General features: G+C 34.6%; 1 protein-coding gene across 3 annotated transcripts in view; it reads right to left on the bottom strand.

The window, feature by feature from the left end:
• Positions 1-19,598, bottom strand: part of PPP1R1C (protein phosphatase 1 regulatory inhibitor subunit 1C) — a 103,006-nt gene extending 83,408 nt beyond the window's left edge. Inside the window, exons 1-2 of one of the 3 annotated variants that reach the window (XM_019752828.2) lie at positions 19,144-19,598; positions 17,410-17,470 (exon numbers count right to left, since the gene is read on the bottom strand). In XM_019752828.2, the coding sequence (XP_019608387.2) occupies positions 17,410-17,470; positions 19,144-19,224 (142 nt within the window). In that variant the 5' untranslated portion in view covers positions 19,225-19,598. The remainder of the gene's footprint in view (positions 1-17,409; positions 17,471-19,143) is intronic. The other 2 variants (XM_019752829.2, XM_019752827.2) reach the window with 2 other exon arrangements.
• Positions 19,599-21,989: the final 2,391 nt, after the last annotated feature.

The raw sequence follows: 21,989 nt of genomic DNA, 5'->3' as shown, positions 1-21,989 counted from the left end.
AGCACAACTACTTGCTTCAACAATTTCCAAAAGTTTAATGTTTTGCGATTACTGTTATTGGCTCTAATACTATGACACTGTAATGCCAAACATCTTCACTCATTATTTTCATCTTCAAAACAATTTTATGAGATAGATATTATTGATTGTATTTCATATGTGAGCAAACTGAAACTCAAAGATGGTTGACTGGCTTAAAGTCACAGAACTAGTAAGTGGCAGAGTTGGGATTCAGACCTAGGTCTTTCTGTTTCCAAAGGTTATATCTTTTAATTATATCATACTTCTAGAAATATAATTTTTCTAAGATTGAGGTTGAAGGGACTGAGAACAAGAGAATGACAAAGTAGATAGTGTAGTCAGGCATTTATTTGAGACCTGAAAATAGTGGTATGAATCACATAAATAAAAGAAAATATGGGTGTTTATATGAGGTATAACAAGTGCCCTTAGTTACAGATTAAAACAATGTTCTGCTTCTGACTTAACAAATCTTCAGTATTTCCAAGATCGGTATTAGACAATTTGTTCAAGCACACATGCTCACTTTGCTAAACAATGAAAATGAGAAGGATATAAAACTCATCAAAGAAGAATAAAAATATTGCTCTAATTGCACTTTGAATTTAAATGGATGTGTTGAAGTGAGGTCATACAATTCAGGATTAGCTATTCCTTGGGGCCTATGCATATGGTACATCTGTCTGGTAACATGTTAGTGATTTAGCAGAGAAATAGATGTAAGTAGATAATTTTAATTGCTTGGCTAATGATGTATGTGTTTAATTGGAGCTCTTTAATGATTAAGAGCAATAATGGTTTTTTAGGTAGTTAGACTGAGCCTATCATAGATACATTACCAATATCATTAAGGTAATAATTACTAGGTAAACATTTCCTTTTTATAAGCACATTGTGCTTACTCTTAAAAGGCTTCAGTAAATTGGTTTTTAATACCAGTAGCTCCATTATCAAGGCATTACTCCCAGGAATGTTTTAAATATTTCATGTGGAATTAGAATGAGAGATATTTTATCCACTGTATCTAGTAATGTGTTCCATTCTGACCTCATCACCTTTCCCTACTTCTCTCCAAATGTGCTCTGCCTTCTTAGGAAAGACCCTAGCATCTATACCCTTAACTCAAACTTCTTTTTTATCACCATTTCCCCATCTGCCATCCATTAATCAAATCCACTGACTCTCCATGCACTCAGACTTTTCTTCCTCCTGTTCATTCCTTGTCTGTAACCACAGGGGCCTTTTTAGAATAAAATCTGAGCATGTGAGCCTTCCTGCTTGAAACCATTTGGTGGTTCCTAATCATAACTCGTTTAAAATGTTTACAATCCCCCAACTTGGTGCCTGCCTAATCTCCACCCCCACCTGATGTTATTCCATGTTGCATCATACTGAACTCCTTTCAGCTCCTTTAATCTGCAATACCTTGCCCTATTTCTGAGACTTTCTCTTGTTTTTTTTTCCTTTGGATAATCTTCTCTGTCGTTTCCTTCAGGTTTCAGCACAAACCTTCTTCCTCCCTTAAGCCTTTACTGACTGGGTTCTGTGCCCCTACTGTATGCTCTTAAAGTATCCTCTATTTCTGCCAGCACAACCCCCATCACCTTTCATTGTGAATCTTTGCATTTCGCACAATACCTAGTCTAGAGTAAATGTTCAATGAATGAAACTTGGGTACTATGCTGAAAATACGAGTATCACTAGGGAGCAGACTGAGATTTCTGAAAACTGTATTATAATTGTAAAGCTAAATAAATGTAACTGAAAACTATAGACGACAGAGAACTGAGGGCAAAAGAGATATCTGTCTGCAAATACATGAAGGGTTCTCTGTTGGAAGAAGCATTACTCTTATTCTGATGTCTTTTAGATGGATATATCAAGACAAGCAGTTGAAAGTTTCAAGAAGGAGATTTCAACTAGGTATAAGGCAGAACTTTCTAACAATTAGAGCTGCCCAATTATAACCAGGATACTTCAAAATGAGCTAAACTCCTCATCATGGAAATAGTCAAGTGGAATCTGACTAATCATCAGCTGGGATTCCTGGAGAAAGTAATGTTACATGGAGTTGAGACCAAAATAGAATCAATACCATGACTTTTACCAATTTTACTGCATGCACCCTTTGTTTGTCAAAAAAAATCCATTTCAAACAAAATTAATGAAAAAGAATGATTTTAGTGGAAAGTAGGATGGCTATTGAGCATTCCTTTTTTCAATGGTTTATTACACTTGTGCCAAGTTCAAATGGCAAGGTTCAATTTCAGCAAAAAATAAATAAATAAATAAATAAATAAATAAATAAATAAATAAATAATAGTTCAGTAAGTCATAAAGGTTGACTCTTAAGTTTATTAGCTTGGAGGTGCTACTGGACTGAATTAATGTCCAGCTGTAGTGAAATGTGGGAAACTTATGTATTTAAGCCACTATCTTACTGCACTCTACCTAGTAGTATTTTTCCAGCTCTGAGCTTCTAGAAGACATATTTCTGATAAATGTCCACATCAGAAATGAATGAAATGAAATAGAGCTGAGCATCTTAAAATATGTTAAGTATTTAGTAAAATAGAGTAGTGATGAAGGCATTCATAAGTAGAAATCTTTGTAGTTGAAGATTTAAGGTGGAAATGGCTAGAGGATAAGTAGCCAATCTGGCCAGAGGTACAGGTTCAGGCCTGAGAATAAAGTAGAGTTGGAGAATTTGACTTGATTTCTATTGTCAAGGATCTTGGCTATCAGATTAAGGAATCTAATTGTTATTCCATAAGAAGAAAATGAGCATAGGTAGTGAAATACAAGAGGACTATTTGGAAAAGATCAGGCAAGAATATATACAGTAGAGCTCCAATATAAGTACAAATTACAGATGGCTTTATCACAATAAACTATTGACAATTTATGTGTTCTTTATAATACTGACACATTGTCACGATTTTATTAACCACCACCACTCCTCACCGATGGAATCTCTTTGCTATATACTTGGCTATGGGAGAAAAATACAGATCTCATCCTCTCCTAATGGGATGGTTGAGGGAAGTTTTGGATTTTTTGTTGTTGTTGTTGTTGTTTGGTGTGTTTTTTTTTACCATAGTTCTGCATGGAATTGTTCTACAACTGGTTGAAGAAAACGAAAGAGGAGGAGGAGAGGGAGGAGAAGGAGGAAGAGGAAGAGGAGGAGACAATTACAATGTACCAGTGTTTGTGATGATCTTATAAACACATTTTTTCACATATGCTTTGTGCTACCAAATGTTCGGTGGCAATGAATATAAATATTACTGTATTTGCAGTTTGATTGGAGTGTTAAATCAGTCAAGATCATGAGGCATACTCATATTAATCAACAATGTTAAAAGCCAATGATATTTATATTTTCAGTTCTTTGAAATATTATTTTAGTGTTTTTGCCTTAGTCATTTTCTTCATCTAAACATTCAACAAAATTATTAGTAAAAGTCAAAACCCAGTATTTTACCTTAAGAATGAGGAACCTTACTCATTATTACATAATATTATTAATAAAAACATAAATCTGATGACTTAAGTACAAATGATGTTTTCAATTGTTTTTATTTTTTGTTTTGTCTTGTTCAGTTTGTATATAATTCCTTAGAGTGTAAGATTTGGAGTAAGAAGTCATATCCTATTTCTCCTCCATTTATTTTATGTCAAAGTTTCAAGTTTATTTCATATCTAAGAAAGCTATTTTCTTATAAGTAGTTTGATACTAATGCCTTTCAGATTTTTCACTGAAGTGAAATGTAGGCCTACAGCTCTAACGACCTTGAGGTCAATTCCAAATTCTAGCTCCTGCTACAAAATTTAATATTAAAGGGGAAAAAAAATCTCAATTGAAAGTGGGTTGTGGTATGTCTGGAAAAGTTGCCAAGAAGAATGTCAAGCTAAGTTAGAAATAAAGAGACGGAGCTGATGCCTGCAATGAGCTCATTTTTATGTAATATACCAGCAGTATGTCCATAATAATAGACATGTTAATAAGTACTCAGATAATAGAAAACATAGAACACAATCTTAACTCACTTAGAAAATAATAAAGCAGCTGAATGTCATAACGTGAAGCTATATGTAGATATGCTTGCAAATAATTCAGTGAGGTCAAAGTAAGTTGTTTCTATGGTTTCCTTGTGTACAAAGTGAGGGCAAGGAAAGATAAGGTACAAGGTCCACTCTAAAATTTTTTTTCCTACAGTTATTAAGTTCCAGTTACGTAGAAATCTTACATGCAAACCAAATCAAATAGATTTTTGTGTAAAGTTTGTAATTTTAAATGCTTAGATAAGAAAACACCTATTCGATTTTCAGTATTGACTACAGGTTACTAGTATTACCTAATAGCTTATTGCTAAGAAAAGGAAATAGTTTCAGAAAATTACTGAGTAAAATGTTTATTTCCCAATTCAAAGGAAATGAAAAGAAAACCCAGCCCCTATTTACCTGGGCCCATATGCTTGTCACCATACAAAGAAGGTATACTGCTTTTTTTCTATGGTAGATGTTGCTGCTATAGGATGATATTGAACTAAACTCTTGAACTCCTATATTCTTGTAAGAAAGCAACCAAACCGATTGTATTGTTTTCCGTCATCACCAATTTATTGACATTTCAAAATCAGATTCAAATAATTTAAAGACAGTAAAAGAATAAAATTGGGCATTAGACAAATGTGCTCAGGCTTTACATCATCCTGTGGAACATAAGAAGTCCCAAAATCATTGTTATGCAAAGTTGTCTATGTATCCACAGTCACTAGCTGTCTGTGGTGCTTAATTCAGAGCATGTCTGTACTAAAACAATGAAACAACCAGCTCAAGTCCTCACTTCTAAAATTTATCCCTGCTAAGATGACCCCAAGAACTTTTCTCATCCTGCATATTGAGCTGCAAAAGACTTTAAATTACTCTCATAAATAATGTAAGAACTTGTGAAGATTCAGTGGGTTATCATTTGTAGGTACTTGTGAAATGTGAGGACAAGGATAAACCTTGTGAAATAATCATGTTGATTTTAAGTGGTCTCTATTTTCCTCCTACAGTAAGGGTTTCTCCTAGTCACTCTCCCAGATCCTCAGAGCCCTATTCCACAGCCCTGCTACACACAGGACTTAACTAAAGCCTGATACAATAGAAGGGACTTGTGACCCAATATTTCTTCTTCCAACTCACATCAAAATTTAATAATTCTATAATCCATTCCTTCAGGGCATTGCTTGGTGACAGAAAGTCATTGACAAACAGAGCAAATGAGTTAATGGATCCAGTGACTTTTTACTACTACTGCGGTTAAAGCCTTCCAGCTGGAGTGGTTGATGAAGGTTTAATGGAGAAAGGGGAATTTGATCTGAGTCTAGGAGGATAAGAACTACAGTAGATGGGAAGAGAAAATGACATCCCATTATGTATACAAATCAGTCATTTTCTGGGTTGACTAGAATCCAAATGTAAACTGTTAGCCTTCAAACTAATGTTATAAGCCAAGACAATGATTGTTTTAATAAGTGTAGCTATATAGGTAGGCAAATAGAGACGTGAATAAATAACAGGGTCTAATTCTGAAAATGAAAGAATGCATGAGATGTATTTTTCTGTTTGCCTATCTGAATTTTTGTCTATATAGTAAAAAATCTAGTATTAAAAACTCTAAAGTCCTCTTATCTAATAAATTATCAAAGAAAAAGGAATGGAATTGCCACTCCAAAACAAAGTCACTTACATTAGACTGGAAAGAAGTACATTCTTGTATCACGTCAAACAGAACCTCACTTGGCCAAGCTATAATGAGGGACTTGCTTAAAATTATTTTCACAAAGAAGACAGACTAAAATAGCAAGAGTATGATGTTGCTTATTTGTAGTGAAAAATGTTATTAATGTAGTAGGAAGTGCATTGACCTTGGATAGACAACCTATGTTTAAGTTTCAGACGTACTAACTTACTATCTTCTTTGACCTTGAGCACCTCACCTATCACCCTCCTTCTGTAAAACAGAGGTAGTAACATTTATCTCACAGTGTTGTTGAGGATATATATTATAGGTGAAATAGATTTGCAAGCTACAAAACTAGCAAAGGTAAGATACATTACTATTAATCCTTTAAATTTGTCTTTGAGTTTACATGGTTTTCAAAATTGTTTTATTTATAACTTAAAGTTTTTTTAGGCCCAAAATGTACATCAAAATGTATTTTGAGCATACTCCTTATACTGTAATTGTCCATGTAAACAGTACAGCTGGTGTTGGCCTTGATCCCAGTGATGGCTAAGAACCATAGAACTAGGGTATGATAATATCTTTGACCACCTCCAAGATTTTAAGCAAAAGGTGCCCTTCATTGGCTGAGTAACGCAGGAATTCTGGGCTATTCACCAAGTAAAATGACCTGTGGTAGAATTTGAGATGAGCCATTTTAGCTCAATCATTCATGGTATTTTTTTTCACTGAAATGTGATGGTAAGTGGGCCTCTGGCATTATTTCTTAAAAATCTTTTAATCACTAAGGCAAGTGGTCAGTATTTAGGATCCGTGAAGGGTGGGTGGATAATGCTTGGAGTGCTTTGGAAAACAAATCCAGCCTGAGTCTGCCCTGCTTGATCCAAAAATCCCTGTGCCTATGGAAAAGTTATTTTCAATAGGAATGTACCTATGGCAAATGAACAAGGTTCCTGTGTTCAGCTTTAGATCCCTCAGCCAAAAATAAAGGAGGAAACAGAAAAGAAATTATAAAGCAGTAATGTTGACCATAATCTAACACCATTATTTTTCTTTGCTCTGTTCATTGTTTTCCTTTAATTAAATCTCAGCTATAGTATAATTATCAACAATTTGTGTAATAAAGGTTCCATAGACTATGGAGGAAATGACAGACTTAAAGCAAGAAATAGGAATGATATGCAGCTTATGATGAAATATATGAGCTCTTCAGGAGAAGGTATCATGTGCCTTATCATAACTAATTGAAAGCTAGTACAGGTAAATTATAGGATACAAATTAGAGGTCATAACAAATCAATTATGAAAAGTAAATTTGCCCAGTCAATCACCCATCATATAATTAAGTCTGCCAAAGCCTCTCACATAGACCAGAGTGGGGAAAGAACAAGTCTACTATCAGCAGTGTTGCTAGCGTACATCATCTTGTTTGATTCCAGCAGGTCCATCAATATTGGAGTTACCATGATCTGTGCTTGGTGGAATTGGAAGCTAAAACTAAAACTAAGACATTGACAGTCATGACGTGATTTGATTTCCTCATGCCACGTTCACTGATTCTAAGGTTAGGGCTCTTAGCTCTACACAGAACCAACTCCCAGTGTTAAAGTCATGGAAAAGCAGTTTAGAAGTCATTGTATGATTTTGCAATAAAGCAATAAGTATCGTAGACTGACCAGAGGCAATAAAAATAAAGAGGTATAGATTCAACCTGTATAATAGAATCAGCAGAAAAGCCACTGATAGATTTACTGTGAGGGCCGGAAGGAGGGAAGGTCAGAGAAAGAGAGAGAGAGAGAAGCCAGAGAAGATTCCAAGGTTGTGTGGTTCAGCAATTAGAAGAGTGGCGATACCAATAACAGGAATGCTGAGGTCAAAAGTTAAAATGTTGAGTTCAAATTGGTGACAGATTTCAGTTAGACATTGACTTTCAGGTGGTAAAGGAGGAGCCCCCTTTCTACATCTAATTACAATACTTCTTGTATTCATGAATTATAAAGATGGGCATAGAAAACACACCCAAATGAGAAGATAGTCTTAAAGCAATTAATATTTAATAAATGTAACTTATTTTTTAAAAATACTCTTCTGATTTTTAAAAATATAATTTACTAAATCTCACCATTTGAATCTATGCCAGTAATTTTGATGTTTTTACTTATGGTTTTCAAACAATGTGATTAGTTTTTGATATATTGGTTTTAAATTCAAAGGGTTAGAAATTTAAATAATTATTATTAGCTTTATTCCATTTATAACCTGAATCCACAAAACTTTTCTAGATACTTTGATAGGCCCTGGCCTTTTTGTAAGTCGGATCACTTAGTGGAAGTGGATTTTATTGCATTGGTAAATAATCTGTGATATTTTTACACATAGTTGGGTATTGGAATTATATGCGCATTTGTACATATTTGTGCATGTATATGTGTATATGTTTTCTAATAGTTTGTTCTTCATCAGATAGGAGAAAAAGCATAAAATAATGTTGCATCATGGAGGAAAATTATTCTAATATAACTGTTGTTTTTGTTCTTCTATTTTGTGCATTCAGTTCTATTTTTACAAGCAGGTCAAAATCAATATGTATTTATAGTAAAGAGAGTGATTCTGAAAATTATTTCCCATAATAATGGAAAATTGCTCCCAGAGAATGAAAAAAGAAAAAGAAAAAAAGATTACAAATTCCCTAGGTTTTTAGTTCGTATAGTATTTTTTTCTCAGCATTACTGCCAAGGTCGAACTGTAATTGTATTCTAACCAGACAGCCAATATGTCTCCCTTTAATGATGCAGATTTTGGCAACTTATTTCACAAACAGCTTTGTTAAGCACTATGATTGTCTCCATATCTAATGACTTTAATACAAAGTCACTGAATTAAATTCAAAGATAATCTTCTAACCATAGCACAGAGAATACTCATAGATATAGATGTAATATTTCCCGACATGTGCTGGGTGCCCCTGAAATATTAGGGAAGACCTGAAGGGGACATAGCATGGAGAAGGCAATGATAGCAAACAGACCAGGAGGGAGGAAATGAATTCTATGCTCCCTAATCTTCACAGCTGGGACATTTGATCCAGGATATTTCTCTCCCTCCATCTTAGGCTTTTAAGGTTCCTTCTGAGCTCCAGGTAAATTAATTTTCTAAATTTTCAGAGACAGTGTGTTACATCTGGTCAGAGTACATGCATTATAGAAGAAAGAGTATAGTTACAGTAATAACAATAACTTTAAAGGTAGATTTCCAGGTAGTATAGAAACTGATTTAGAGAGAAGTTTTCCAGCATCTCTAAAATCTTACTACTTACCATCCTTCACAGATTTTTTTTCTTTCTTTCTTTGTAGTTATGTCTGTTTGTTTAACTTAAAGCTTAGAATGGAGCTTGCATCCTTCAAGTAGCCACAGTCCCCATTACAGTGTCCTACACAGAACCCAGGCATTCATATATGTAGCCTGACTTGGCTCCAAAGACAATTTAGTTTAAGCTCCTGGTAAATTCTGCTATGAAATTGTGTCTAGAATTGCTGGAACAGTGTCAGATCACTACTTGGTCAAAGTCATGACTAGAAAATCTGAGATCCCTATCTAGGCCTCAGTGATTCCAGTGCCTCTACTTATAGGTACTACATGCCTGCTTCTCCAAAATAATAGTTGCCACTATAATGCATCTAGTCTTTGTACTGTGCTTTAAAACATTATGATCTAATCCCCACAAACTATCCTGGTATAGACATTTCTGTACTGAATTGAAATATATTTTGTATTTTTGCCTCATGCTGTTGGTTTTACTATCAATATACATGTGTTACAGATATGTCTCAGATATGTTTTTCCATGAGGGTAGAAATGGTACCTTACCTATTTTATCCCCTAGAGGAGTTAACACTGTGCCTTAATCTGCTTAGGTACCCCCCAAAATTTGATGATTGCTATTTCATTTGAGGATCTATCTATTTATTTATTTATTTATTTATTTATTTATTTATTTATTTAAATTTAATAACCCACGTCATCTAATATTTACTCTACTAGATATTCACTCTACTAGTTTGAGTAGATATATCTACCCTACTAGTTTGGAATGAATAGTAAAATTTTAGCTCTGACCCCAATCCTTAAAAGCATAAAGCCAAAAGATCAAAATAAGTCATACAAATGTTTTATAGACTAGTAAGCATGATAAATAAGTCCCTCTATGGCTTGGCCAGAATTAATCTTATGGTCTAAGCAATTGGGATTTCTATTATTATAATTGTATCCTAGTTCATCCAGATGTATTATTCTGTTACCTAGACGTATATGTTCCTAGAAGATTTAGAATAAGAACTCAATAAATACTTAGTGAATTGAATTGAATGTATAAACCAAAAAATAGTTTCAAGAGTTGGAGGTGGGAGGAGAGTATTGGAATAATAAAGCCAGACAATGGATCAGATTAGTCAAGGAAAACTTCTGAAATTGATATGAATCTCATGCTGCAATTTAAATAAGAGAAATAGGTGGAAAACATGGAAACAGATTTACACACATGAGCCAGTCTAGACTAAGTCTTAAGAGCTAGCAAAGAAACAAAAGAAGGAAACTAAGAGAGAAAGCTTGGCCAGAATATAGCACAGGTATGATGTATAGAAGGAAGTGAGAATAAATGAAGAGAAATCAAATGTGAGCAATCAAAATGAGTATTTGATAGATATCTCTAAAGGATTTTTATACTCAATATTCAACCTTCTTTCTTTGGACATAATACTAGAATATGAACTTCATTTTTGGTCAAATACAAATTTGCCACAAAGATCTCTAATGCTAGCAATAGTATTTTCATTAGTAGCATGTTTGAATAGACATCAGTAGCATATTTATTTTAAAAATTCTAAGGACTCAGATTTCATGACAATTATATTGGTAAACAAGACATGTTCAGTTGAACAAATACCATAGTATAAGATACATAACAATTCCTTAATTGTATATTCTTATCCTGATGAATTAGGAGGTATGGTACATCTTTTCTCTTATCAAGAACTCCCATCTCTTGGGGACACTGATACTGTCCAGTTAGGATTGGAAAAGAGCTGGGCCATCTTCTGATAAGAAATGCAGGTTTTAGGAGAACTCAGCTTTTCTCAGCATGGGTATAGTGATGCAGGGGATTGCATGTCTTCAGTATCTACTTGGTTCCGGCATTATGCTGTCTATGCATTATCTTACACCTCAATATTCTATTTAAGAAAGGAGAAAGCCAAGTTCATAGAGGTTAAGTACACACCCAGTGTCTCACCACTGGCAAAGTTGAAATTCAAACCCTGGTCTTAATCCCAAGTCAGTGCTTTACCTATTACAAACTCTGCCTCTCTACATCATGCAAAAGTTCCTTAGAGTGATTTTCTTGTTATATCCACCACAAGTAGGGAAACAAAAAGCAAGAAAAATGAAATGAATTGACCTTGCAACCATTCTTTCATATTTCACTAAGTTATTTCTAATTAAAATCAACATAAAGGGCCAGCAGAATAGGCTATTATTCAAAGTGAGCAAAGGTAGCGATCTTACTGAAATAAAGTAGAACTATTTCATAGTTTTATAATTTGCCCTTTAATTTTCTTTCATTTAATTTGAAGATTACACTACTTCCTTTGAATAGTTATAGTATAACAAATGTTAACATTACTAAGAACTAGAACAACATCTTTAGCTCTTAATTAATTATTGGGCTATTTGGCTGCATAGACTGAATATTTATTTAAAAAATAAGTCAATCAATGGTACAGGACATGAATCTCTGAAAACTACATGCATCATTTGTCTTTAAATATTCAGCATGGTTTGGCATTTAATAACTCATAGGAATAAATGCTGAGGAAATAATTGTTTTTTTCTGACAATTTCTTAGAAATCAATATTGGTTAACTCTTGAATGGTCTTCAAATATTGGACCTTTTTTGTTTTGTACTGTCATTAATACTGAGAAGGCAACATAAATGCTAAACAATCAACAAAGATTGTGGATTGGAATGAATTACAACCACATTCCCAGAGATGAGAAAACCTAAAATGAAACAAAACTGTGTGGACTGTAGGTCCAGGACAGCTTTTACTTGAATATATTTGATTGGAGGTCCCTGGCGGTAACAGGCTTCTCCAGGTCTGGGCTGATAATGTCTTACTGATCCTTCAGAGTCCCAGGAAAATCCTCAGTGTGATTTCTGGAGCTTGCATTTGAGGTGCCCATTGCCTTTTGAGCACAATTCATTCATTTTGTAACATAAAATGTCTCCATGAAAAGAGATTGTGTGCATATAAATGCATTAACACTGGAAAGAAATCTCCACTTTAACTTTGATGACCCTGCAAAACCTCTATCATCAGAAGCTCTTGGAGCCCCTCTGTTTTGAACAAGTCAGTGTAGGTCCAGCAATATTCCCTAGCTATTATCCAATGTCTCAGAATTATAAATCCAGAGCCTTCAAAATCTCATTAGTTAACTTAGTGTAAAAGTCCAAAAATGCAAGCCTCCTTTAGAAAATCATATGCTATATCCAGAATGGACTGTGGCTTATTTTTCAGTTTGTGGAGCTGAATAGCTCGATCAATTGGAAATCCCAATTCTCTCTACTAAACAGACTTACTATCAAGGTTGAAGGGAGAAAGTCTGATATTCAATTCATATGTTTCATATTAACTAATTTTTAGGATCCTGACCCATGTGAGAAAATGCTTTTGTTTTTATTCCTCAATTCTAAGAATACTTGGAGCTAAAAGTGTCAAAGAGAAAGTCAATCTCCCTAAAATTTGGCTGTGATAGAAAGTTCCATAAATATCGCCCCCAAACCATTTTACATTATATTTCTGGTTCAATTTTTATATGTACAAGGTTTTAAATGATGCCAAAACTCTGGGTATTTACCTAAATCTACATTAAGCTCCAGGCCTCTTATGGTTCACTCATGTTTCATAGGCATCAGGTCCATTAAATTTAATTGTAACCATATAGCCTCTGCTTAACAGTAAGCGGAAAAAATGGATGCCACAAACTTTAATATTCAGAAAAACCTGGTCCAGGCTGGCTTTTTACTGGAAGATTGTGTAGAGCTCTGGGCTTCAAAGGCCGACAGGCAAGGAGAATTTGAATGTAGTTCATTAAAGCCTTATAGGGGCCTGGAACTATTCAATCCAGAAAATAAAATAATAAAGAATTATTTTATATATTTAAAAAGGTGAATAAATAAACTTATACTGAAGAGAGTAAATAAAGAGTTACTACAGAATAAAATGGAACATTACTCAAGTTTGGTATAAGACACGGTATTTTCTAACATCTAAAATTACTGGGATCTGTATTGAAAACTACGGGTAACTATGAATTCTTCTCTGAGATACACAAATGGAGTGGGTTTCTGGGATTTGGGTTGATTTATGTACCTTTCATGAAGATATGTGGTTATATTAGATATTTTCTGAAGTACTTATCCAGTTCTAGATTTCTAATACTGGTTAGCAAATATATAGTCTTCTCATAAGTCTACATAAAGACAAGTAGTGTTTAAGTAAATCTCTAAATGTGATGAAATAAATTACAGGAAGTGGCATTGCCATTTACTTCTAAATGGAAAGGATTTGTGTGTAGTCATCCCTCTAATTAAAAATTTAGGAACCAAACTAGTTAACTACAGATTATCCAAGAGTGAAAGCCTACAGAACACAGTACAAGAATAGACAGTAAGGATCTACTGTATAGCCTCAGAGAGCTTATCATAAATAGGCCCTTAATCAGAAGATGAACTGAAAATACAGAAAGATAAGCAGTTTGCTAAGAGGGCACTCGCATTAGTAGCCCATTTGAAAACATTGAAAACATTTGAAAATAATGAAAGTTTTCTTTGGTACTTCTCTACCCCCACATATCAAGTTTCCACTATCTGTTTAGTACCCTCTGGATATTTACAGTCATTCCTAGATGCAAACATGTAGTTTCTGCCTGCTCCATCATAAAGACACACCCTTTGCTCTTAAATGTTTTTAGGCATGAATCCTTCAATTTAAAGTTTTTAGTCCTGTTTCCCAATACTTTGCATTCAACTGATTAATCTATGCTAGAGAGTCATATAGCCTTAACAGGTTATATGTATATATGTCTCCTTAGTGCTCCTACTGCTAAGAATTCTACACTACTGTTTAGAAAGGGACTTATGGGACATTTTGTTGCCCCTAGAGCCCTACCATTCAGGTGCCTACATCATCAATGTGTTTATAACAGCATAGATGAACTGGTAAACAAACAATCTGGATTTACATGTTGAAATATCTTTCTGTTCTATTTCTCCTCTATCAAGTACAGACAGAATGCATATGTATTGCTAAATTAAAAATTAAATTATTCTTTCAAATATTTTTTTATAATTGACTTTCTGCAAACTCTTGAAAAGGTTAAAAGAAAGTAAGCTATTCCTAATCATTTATCAATGACTGCAATACACCGATCTAATCATATGAATTGAAAGGGTTTGTTAATTATGTCTCTATATGGAAAATTTAATTTTCTTTGCTTCATTAATTGACAATAAAGAAAGATTTTCAGGGATTTTAAGCAGTGTTAATGATAGGAGATTCCAAGAGCACTCACTTGTTTCCTGGGCAATTTCAATAAATTAAAGAGATTTATTTAGTTTGCCAGGATTTAAAGCTGCAATCAATTTTCATTTGTCAAAGAACGCATTGCTTTTGAGAACTAGAAGGAGCAACTGCTTAAAAAAGGTCATTTAACACTTAACGAGGTTTATTGTTATTGCTGTTATTTATTTTGTTTTGTTTGATAGACTGTTCAGATACTATTTGGAACATAAAGAATTGTTGTGTCCTGGTCAAGAGGGTAGAGTAGATAAATGCTGTTTTTGCCTCCTCTCACAACCACATCAAAATTACAACTAAACTACAGAACAACCATCATTGAGAATCGCCTAAAGTCTAGCTGAATAGAAGTCCTATATTTAGGGATATAAAGAAGAAGCTATGTGGAGACTGGTAGAAGTGGAGATGCAGAATGGGCTGGGCCCACACCCACATGTGGCAGTTAAAAATCAGGAGGTATATCTTGGCTGCAGAAGTCCCCCTGGAAGACTGTGGGGTCCCATCCCCACACCAGGCTTTCCAGCCCACGGTTTCAGTGCCAGGAAGAGAAGTCTCCACAACTTCTGGCTGTGAAAACTGAACATAGGTCTGAAGGTTTTAGTTTTTAATCACATACTTGTCAATCTTTTATGTGGTATTTTCTCTGTGGGAAAGAATATGATTTGAACTTAATCATGTAAGAGGGTTTCTGAAATTAAGAACCAGGCAGATCCATCTACTTTGACCCCAACTGTGGCCCTAAAGTAAATTGCTGGAAGAAATTGGATCCCAATGATTATAGGTGGGGAATTTTTGAAGTATGTCCATATTCAAGTGAAGATCAAAGAAGCCCAACTAAAAGAATTATGGACTTACTGACATGACAACTGTGGATTGAGCAAAAATTATACTTAAAAGGGATTAAGACTCAAACTCAGGAACTAAAGCAGTGGAAGGAATCACACACAACATGAGGAATTCCTTAAATAAAAATTTATTCACTTTACAAAAAGAAAAGAAAAGAAAAGAAAAACAGCAGAGATAGTGACTGAATGAGACAGGAGTCCCAGGTGTTCGTCTTAAAGTCCCCAACCACAGACTCACTGACAGACTCATTTGCTCTGAACTCTAGTGCTAGGGCAGCAGCTCAAAAGGCACCAGGGACGTATAGAGAGGAGCTGAATCGTCTGGCTACAGTGCTTATAAACTGAGAAAAGGATGGAGTCAATAGGGAAATAGGCCAATGCCACCTAGTGATTAGGAGGTCTGGTAAGAAAAAGGCTTCTAAAGAAAATCTAAATTTGGTTCACAGGGATATTTGAATATAAACCCATACCTGCTAAACGAAGTGGTCTAGACAAAGGGCTTATTTAAAGTTTGGGTTTGCTTGTTGATAAGACCTGAGTGCCTAGTCACCTTTACAGAACTTTCAGTATGTAATGCAAACTGAAATTTGCAGGGCCGAGGAAATGTGTGGGCTCTAGAATCAGAATCATCTGTTTTTGTGTAACCTGTCACTTCTAGTGGAATAACTTCCACAGAAATCACGTCACCTGTCTGATACTTTCCTCAACTGTAAATGACACAAATTTGGCATTCAAGAAACAGTAGTTACAGTAGTTTGGCGAGCTCAAATGAGAGCCATAAAGGTCACTTATATGGCTTCACTATATTCAAACAGTAACAATGCCCAAAGAAGTCTGAAAGCTGCTCTTTAGCAGACAGAAGGACACCTAGAAATCAAGTTGGACAACCTTTCCAAGGTTGACATAGGGAGGTAAATTCTAGGACATCGTAGAAAAATCTGTCACTATGAGAAAAGGCGTTGATAAAAACTTACTATAAAATTATCTCCATTCTGATATTTCATTATTATGTTTACTTACTTTTATTTATCTGTAAACTTTAAGTGCCAAGCATTTGCACCTTTTATCATCCCAATATAAGTTAACATTGATTAAGTGAGATAATATATTTAAAAATTATTTTTAAATGCCATAGCACATTAAAGACACATAATCATATTATAATTCTTTATTTTCTGCAAGAATAAATGTGCTTATTTGTTTTCCATCAGCTGAACATCTTCCTGTATTTAGGTTCAGTGATGAATATTCTTTTAGAATTTTACTTTCTTTTTGTATATATGTTTCTCTAATTAGAAAGGAATCTGAAAAAGACAGACTATTTTTCCCTGGGATTCTTAAAATGGATCATTTACTACAACCTATATTTAGACTTATAATGTTTCAACTATACAGACTCCTTTTGTTCACCCTTATTGCTTATACCTGCAAAAATCCAACACCAAATCCTTCCTGGTTACAAATTAATACCATGACCTTTGCTGTCTTACTTGTATTTCTAGAAACAGCACTTAAAATGTGAGATGAAAATCACCCATTCAATAAGTAAATAATGTTTTTGTATTACAGATCATAGTCCTTTATCAAGAATAATAGCACAGCTTTACTTTTTACGGGAAATGGAAAATAAAACCTCAACAAATGGATGTAACCCTTCAGAATGGCTCTCAAATGGACAGTGATGAAAATTGATCTGGTTACTTGTCAATTGCATTATTCAGAGATGACATCAGCAACAAAGCTGTAGCCAATGCTGGCTCAATGCCCACCCCATAACAACCTTTCATAAATAAAAAAAACCTAATCTGTAAAAATGTAAGCATCTCTAGGGCTGTAATTTGAACTTTGAAACCTAATTAAACAACTTTCCACCAGCCTCATTAATAAGCACTGAACCAGGTTCTATACAAACATCTGAGCACATGCCAGCGAATGCGAACAAAACATTTCATGGCAAATCATCACCGACGTGTCATTCTAGAGACAAAGCAGGCTATTGGCTGAGACAGTTCCTATAATATTTATTTCTGGTTTTGTGTATCATCTATTTTATAGACTAGCTTGTTAGATGACTGCTAACTGAATTCCTGAATTGAAATCTTTTTGCAATGACATGCCCTTTGATGTTCTTCAAACAATTCTATTAGTGTGAAACACATCATGCTTCTTTACCTGGGGAGTTATGTTCATTGAGAATCACAAGTGATGCTGGTGTAGGTCTTCTTTTCCTGATCTGTGAAAAACAAAGGCCCAGCTAAGGTCAATGATAGTCATACACTGCTCCAGGTTACACTACAACTTGTAAAGCTGTCCCATCCTCACCTTTTCCCAACATACAACAGTAAATATTTCAGGGTACACAGTATGTGCTCACTAATTTTATTTTGAGTACTAGAAAGCTAGATAGCAGAACTGTCAGATATCACTTTTTTTTTTTTTACCAAAAAGCTACATTTCCACAGGAAAAAAAAAAAGTCGTATATCATCAAGTGATGCCACTGAAAAGTTATACACATTAAAACACAGAAGGTACAGAAATGACTTGCTCATTTTAATGGCTCTCTTGAAGCCTCATAATATCAATGATGCTTTCAAGATGAGAAAGCGTCTTATTTCAAAATAAGGAAAGCTTAGAAAACTCAAATTTCTAGCAGGTTAACTATAACAGCATGTGTTCTTAATTTAAATTAATATTATAAGCTTTTCTTATTTTTAACTATAATATTTAGAACAAATCAACAAATAAAGGATGCATATGGATCTTATGAAAGTGTGTAATTTTTTTACAACTATCAGGCTTGCTGTGTGTGTGTATATGTTTTTCTTTCTTAATTTAAGAGTTCAAGGAGCATATTATGATTAGAATCTCAAATGTGTCCTTGATTCCTTAAATATATAAGTAAGTTCCTAAAGTATATGACAGTAGGATAGTAGGTAAAATTTACCAATGACATCATGTCCAGGATAGAACCAATACCCCATTCAACATAGACACATGTTCAAGGCTGTATTTATCTGGCCTGAGTCTGGGTGAATCTGCTTTAGGTTATCAAAACATCCTAGAAAGTTACAAATCTCAGATTTAATAATTATTTTTAAGAATGTGTATAATATTAGGAAATCAAGGATGTTTTAGGCTTTAAGAAATTAATGAATTAGGTTGATGACCCCATAAATTTCTTTGTTTTTGCCTTTCTTCTGCTGTAATTGTACCACAAATGATCTTTTAAGTGGTTGCATGAAGAATCTAAGTAAATATGAAAGGTGATACAGATGTAAACCAATTATATGAGAGAGACAGAGATAAAGAGAGAAATACAGATATATAGACATATTAGACATGGAAAGGGAATCCAGGAGATGTTAAAATATAATTTTTAATATCTGAATAAAATATTTTCAAAATTATACGTATACCTACAAATCCTACCTATCAGATATTACATATACTTACAATTACTGCTTTGGATACACAGTGAAAACAAAGATATTAAATCTAAAATCTGAAATTATTCCAATATTTAATGCTTTCATTGTTAAATGAATCTTTTCATTTTATAAATAATGAAATAAAAGGTTGCTAATTTTGAGAATTTTTAAGGTTTCTTTAGATGTTGAAAGTGTTATTTTACTAAGCAAAAGCAAGCAAATTCTTGGATCCAAATCTGAATTGCTAATATAACCACATTTCCCTATAGGTGTTAAGTTTGTATCACATAAGTACTGCATTTTAACAATAGTTTCCCCAGTGCAACTCAAATACAAGTGCATATGGAAACCAACTTATTTCTCATTCACATATCCTGGAAAGCCACAAAATCAGGCAAATGCCAAGCGGTAGAAAATCTTTCATTTAATAGCAAGAATGAATCTCCGTATTACTGGTCCCCACCCAATTCCACTTACCTGCTCTGCTGCTTCTGGTGCAATCTGACTCTGGAATAAAGGCACAGCAAATTGTATCTTTTTGGGACTGTTGGGCTCCATGATAATGATAAGAATTAGTCAGAGATGTGAAGGTCTCAGTGGTGTCTGGGATGTGTTTCCTCAGGCACACTCCACCCAGCCACGCAGAGCGCTTTGTAATAAATAGCTGTAATTCCAGAGCGAGCAAGTGAAGGTGCCGGGGTCTGAGTAACTCCCTCTTCCGCATCCACAGTGATGCCTGGCTTGCCTATCCCCCCACCAGTCCTGAGGACCTTCTCAACACAATACAGAAAGGAACAATAAGCTAACTGTGTGCCTCTTCACAAATACACATGCCAAACATTCACTCAGCAACTAATTGAAAATGCAATGCTAGCCTTGAAGGACCCGCTGCGCTGGGATTTGAAAGAAAGGCTCTATCCACAGTATATTACTAACAGGCTGCTCAAAAGTGCAATGTAAGCTCCCTCTGAGTATTGCAGAGATGGGCCATTCATTATTGATGAACATAAAGCAGGAAGTTTTTAGAGTTGGGGGTTGGGTTTGGGCATGGAATCATTTCATTTCTCCTGTAGCAACTTATAATTCAGACACCTTTGCTACTTTATATTCAGCCACCAAATAGATAGATAGCCACAGAGGGTAAGCCACAACCAATAATATTTGCTATATTTATGCTGTAAGATCTGGCGAGGTAAGACTGATCATAGCAGGCAGAACATCCGTGGTGTAGTGAGGACAGCACTGCCACCAGCCCAGCAGATCTTAGTTCAAGTTCCATCTCTTCCATTAACAAGCTCTGTGGCCTCAAGCAAATCACAGGCTATGTCTAGGCCCTCATACCTTCATCAGAAAAACAAGGGGTTGAACTCAGTGACCTTTAAGCTCGTGTTCTGTTCCAACATTCTATCATTGTAGTGCACAGTTTTCATTAGAGTGGAAATTATTGGACAGCTAAATTTGGCAAACAGCTTGGAAGTCACTGCTGCTGCAATAACCTCTATTTTATTTCCTGGTGGACCTGGTTATATTCTCTTGTTTGGAAGAATACAGAAGTGACAAGAAAACATTAGTGGAAAAATAATGGTATCCAACATTGTGATTTGTTGTCAATAGTGGGGATACATGTGAAGATAAAATCTTGACCAAAAAAAAGCATTAAAAAGAGTGATCTCTAGAATGATAGAGGATGATGGTTTTATTGTCTGGTGATAAAGGTAGAGAGAAATACTGCCTGATCTCCACATCTGTGAACATGAAAGGGGAGGCAATAGCATAGTCAGATGCATTCATCTCCTTTTGCGAAGGAAGCCTGAAAATGAAGCAGCTTTAATGGGAGAAAGAACTTGAGTTCTCTACTTCCATAGTTGAACTATATTGTTGGACGAATACTAGATTTCTTATATGGTTTTGGATTTATATAATACATTTAGACATTGACTACTATTCCAGTTATTTACAAATAAAGTTTTCTTTAAAAAAAAAAAGTCTGAGTGTATACCAGGAATCCATCTTAATGACTTAAGTATGCAACGTTCTGTTGAAAGAATATAGAAAGTAGTATGCATTATTCAAGTAGATTTCTACACCCACTAGGGAAAAAAGCAGATGAAGATGTGGATGTGAAAGCACTTTCAATTGCGGAAAAGTGCTGATCAGCAAGAAATTTTGTAATGGGTTCATCCTTGTAGTGTTGAAGGGAAAGTGATAAATTACATTATGTGTAACAGTTTAGAAAGGCCCTAAAAAATATGGATTAATATCATTAATGAAGTTGTTTCTCTGACTATTTCTTCAAATTATATAAAAGGAAAATAAGAAAGTATTTCTAGTGAGCAAATAATCCAAAATATTTTAGCATAGTAATCAAGAGTGTGCACGTGGTAGCTGCTAGTTCAAACCGTGACTCTGCTACTTATTCAGTTTATTACCTTAGGCAGTTAGAGAACTTACTACTTGTGAGGTTTAGACACATTAATTTTTAAAAGAGCTCATTACAAGGTCAGCACATGATAACCACTCAAAAATAGCTGTTATTTTTCCTTCAATTCGATTTTTCAAAAGGCTTGAAGATATATATTTTAACCTCAATCTCTACCTATTTGGAATAATTTGATACCAGTTAGGAAAATAGGTGATAAAGTGAAATTCTATGTATGCATTGGAATAAGTATCAACAAAATGATTCTCATTAACTAATTGTTCTAATTTGAACAGTTTGACCAGAGATAATATTGTAAAGAGACTATCTAGAGTAGGAACCTTTAATCTTCTTCCTTACCAGGCTAACTCCTGTGCATCCTTCTGGAGTTACACAGCTGAGTATTTTCAACTCTAGGAGGCTTTTATAGGTTTACTACTATCCACGTTGGGTTTAGAACCACCTCTTCTGTGTTGGCAAAGCACCCCGTATAGCTCTACAGTATACCTCTACTGAAGCTCCTTTTAAAGCTAAATTCTTATTCTAAGAATCACTTAAAATGCAACTTAAATGTGAAATAATCTAAAAATTTTGATGTGTTTTTATGGGGAGTATTGTTATACTAAATATTAGGTGTACATTTCTCTCCCTGTTAGAGATAACATACCATGTTTCCCCGAAAATAAGACCAGGTCTTATATTAAAGTTTCCTCCAAAAGATGCATTAGGGCTTATGTTCAGAGGATGTCATCCTGAGAAATCATGCTAGGGCTTATTTTCCACTTACGTTTTATTTTCAGGGAAACACGGTAGCTAACACTGGTATGACACTTAATATGCACGAGGCACTGTTGTAAGTGCTTCACCTACCTTAAATTATTTAATACTCATAACAACCCTTCGA

The sequence above is a fragment of the Rhinolophus sinicus genome, linkage group LG01, assembly GCF_036562045.2.
Source record: "Rhinolophus sinicus isolate RSC01 linkage group LG01, ASM3656204v1, whole genome shotgun sequence".
Taxonomy (NCBI): Eukaryota; Metazoa; Chordata; class Mammalia; order Chiroptera; family Rhinolophidae; genus Rhinolophus; species Rhinolophus sinicus.
Note: the sequence above shows the minus strand (reverse complement) of the source record. Positions and strands in the feature narration are given on the sequence as shown.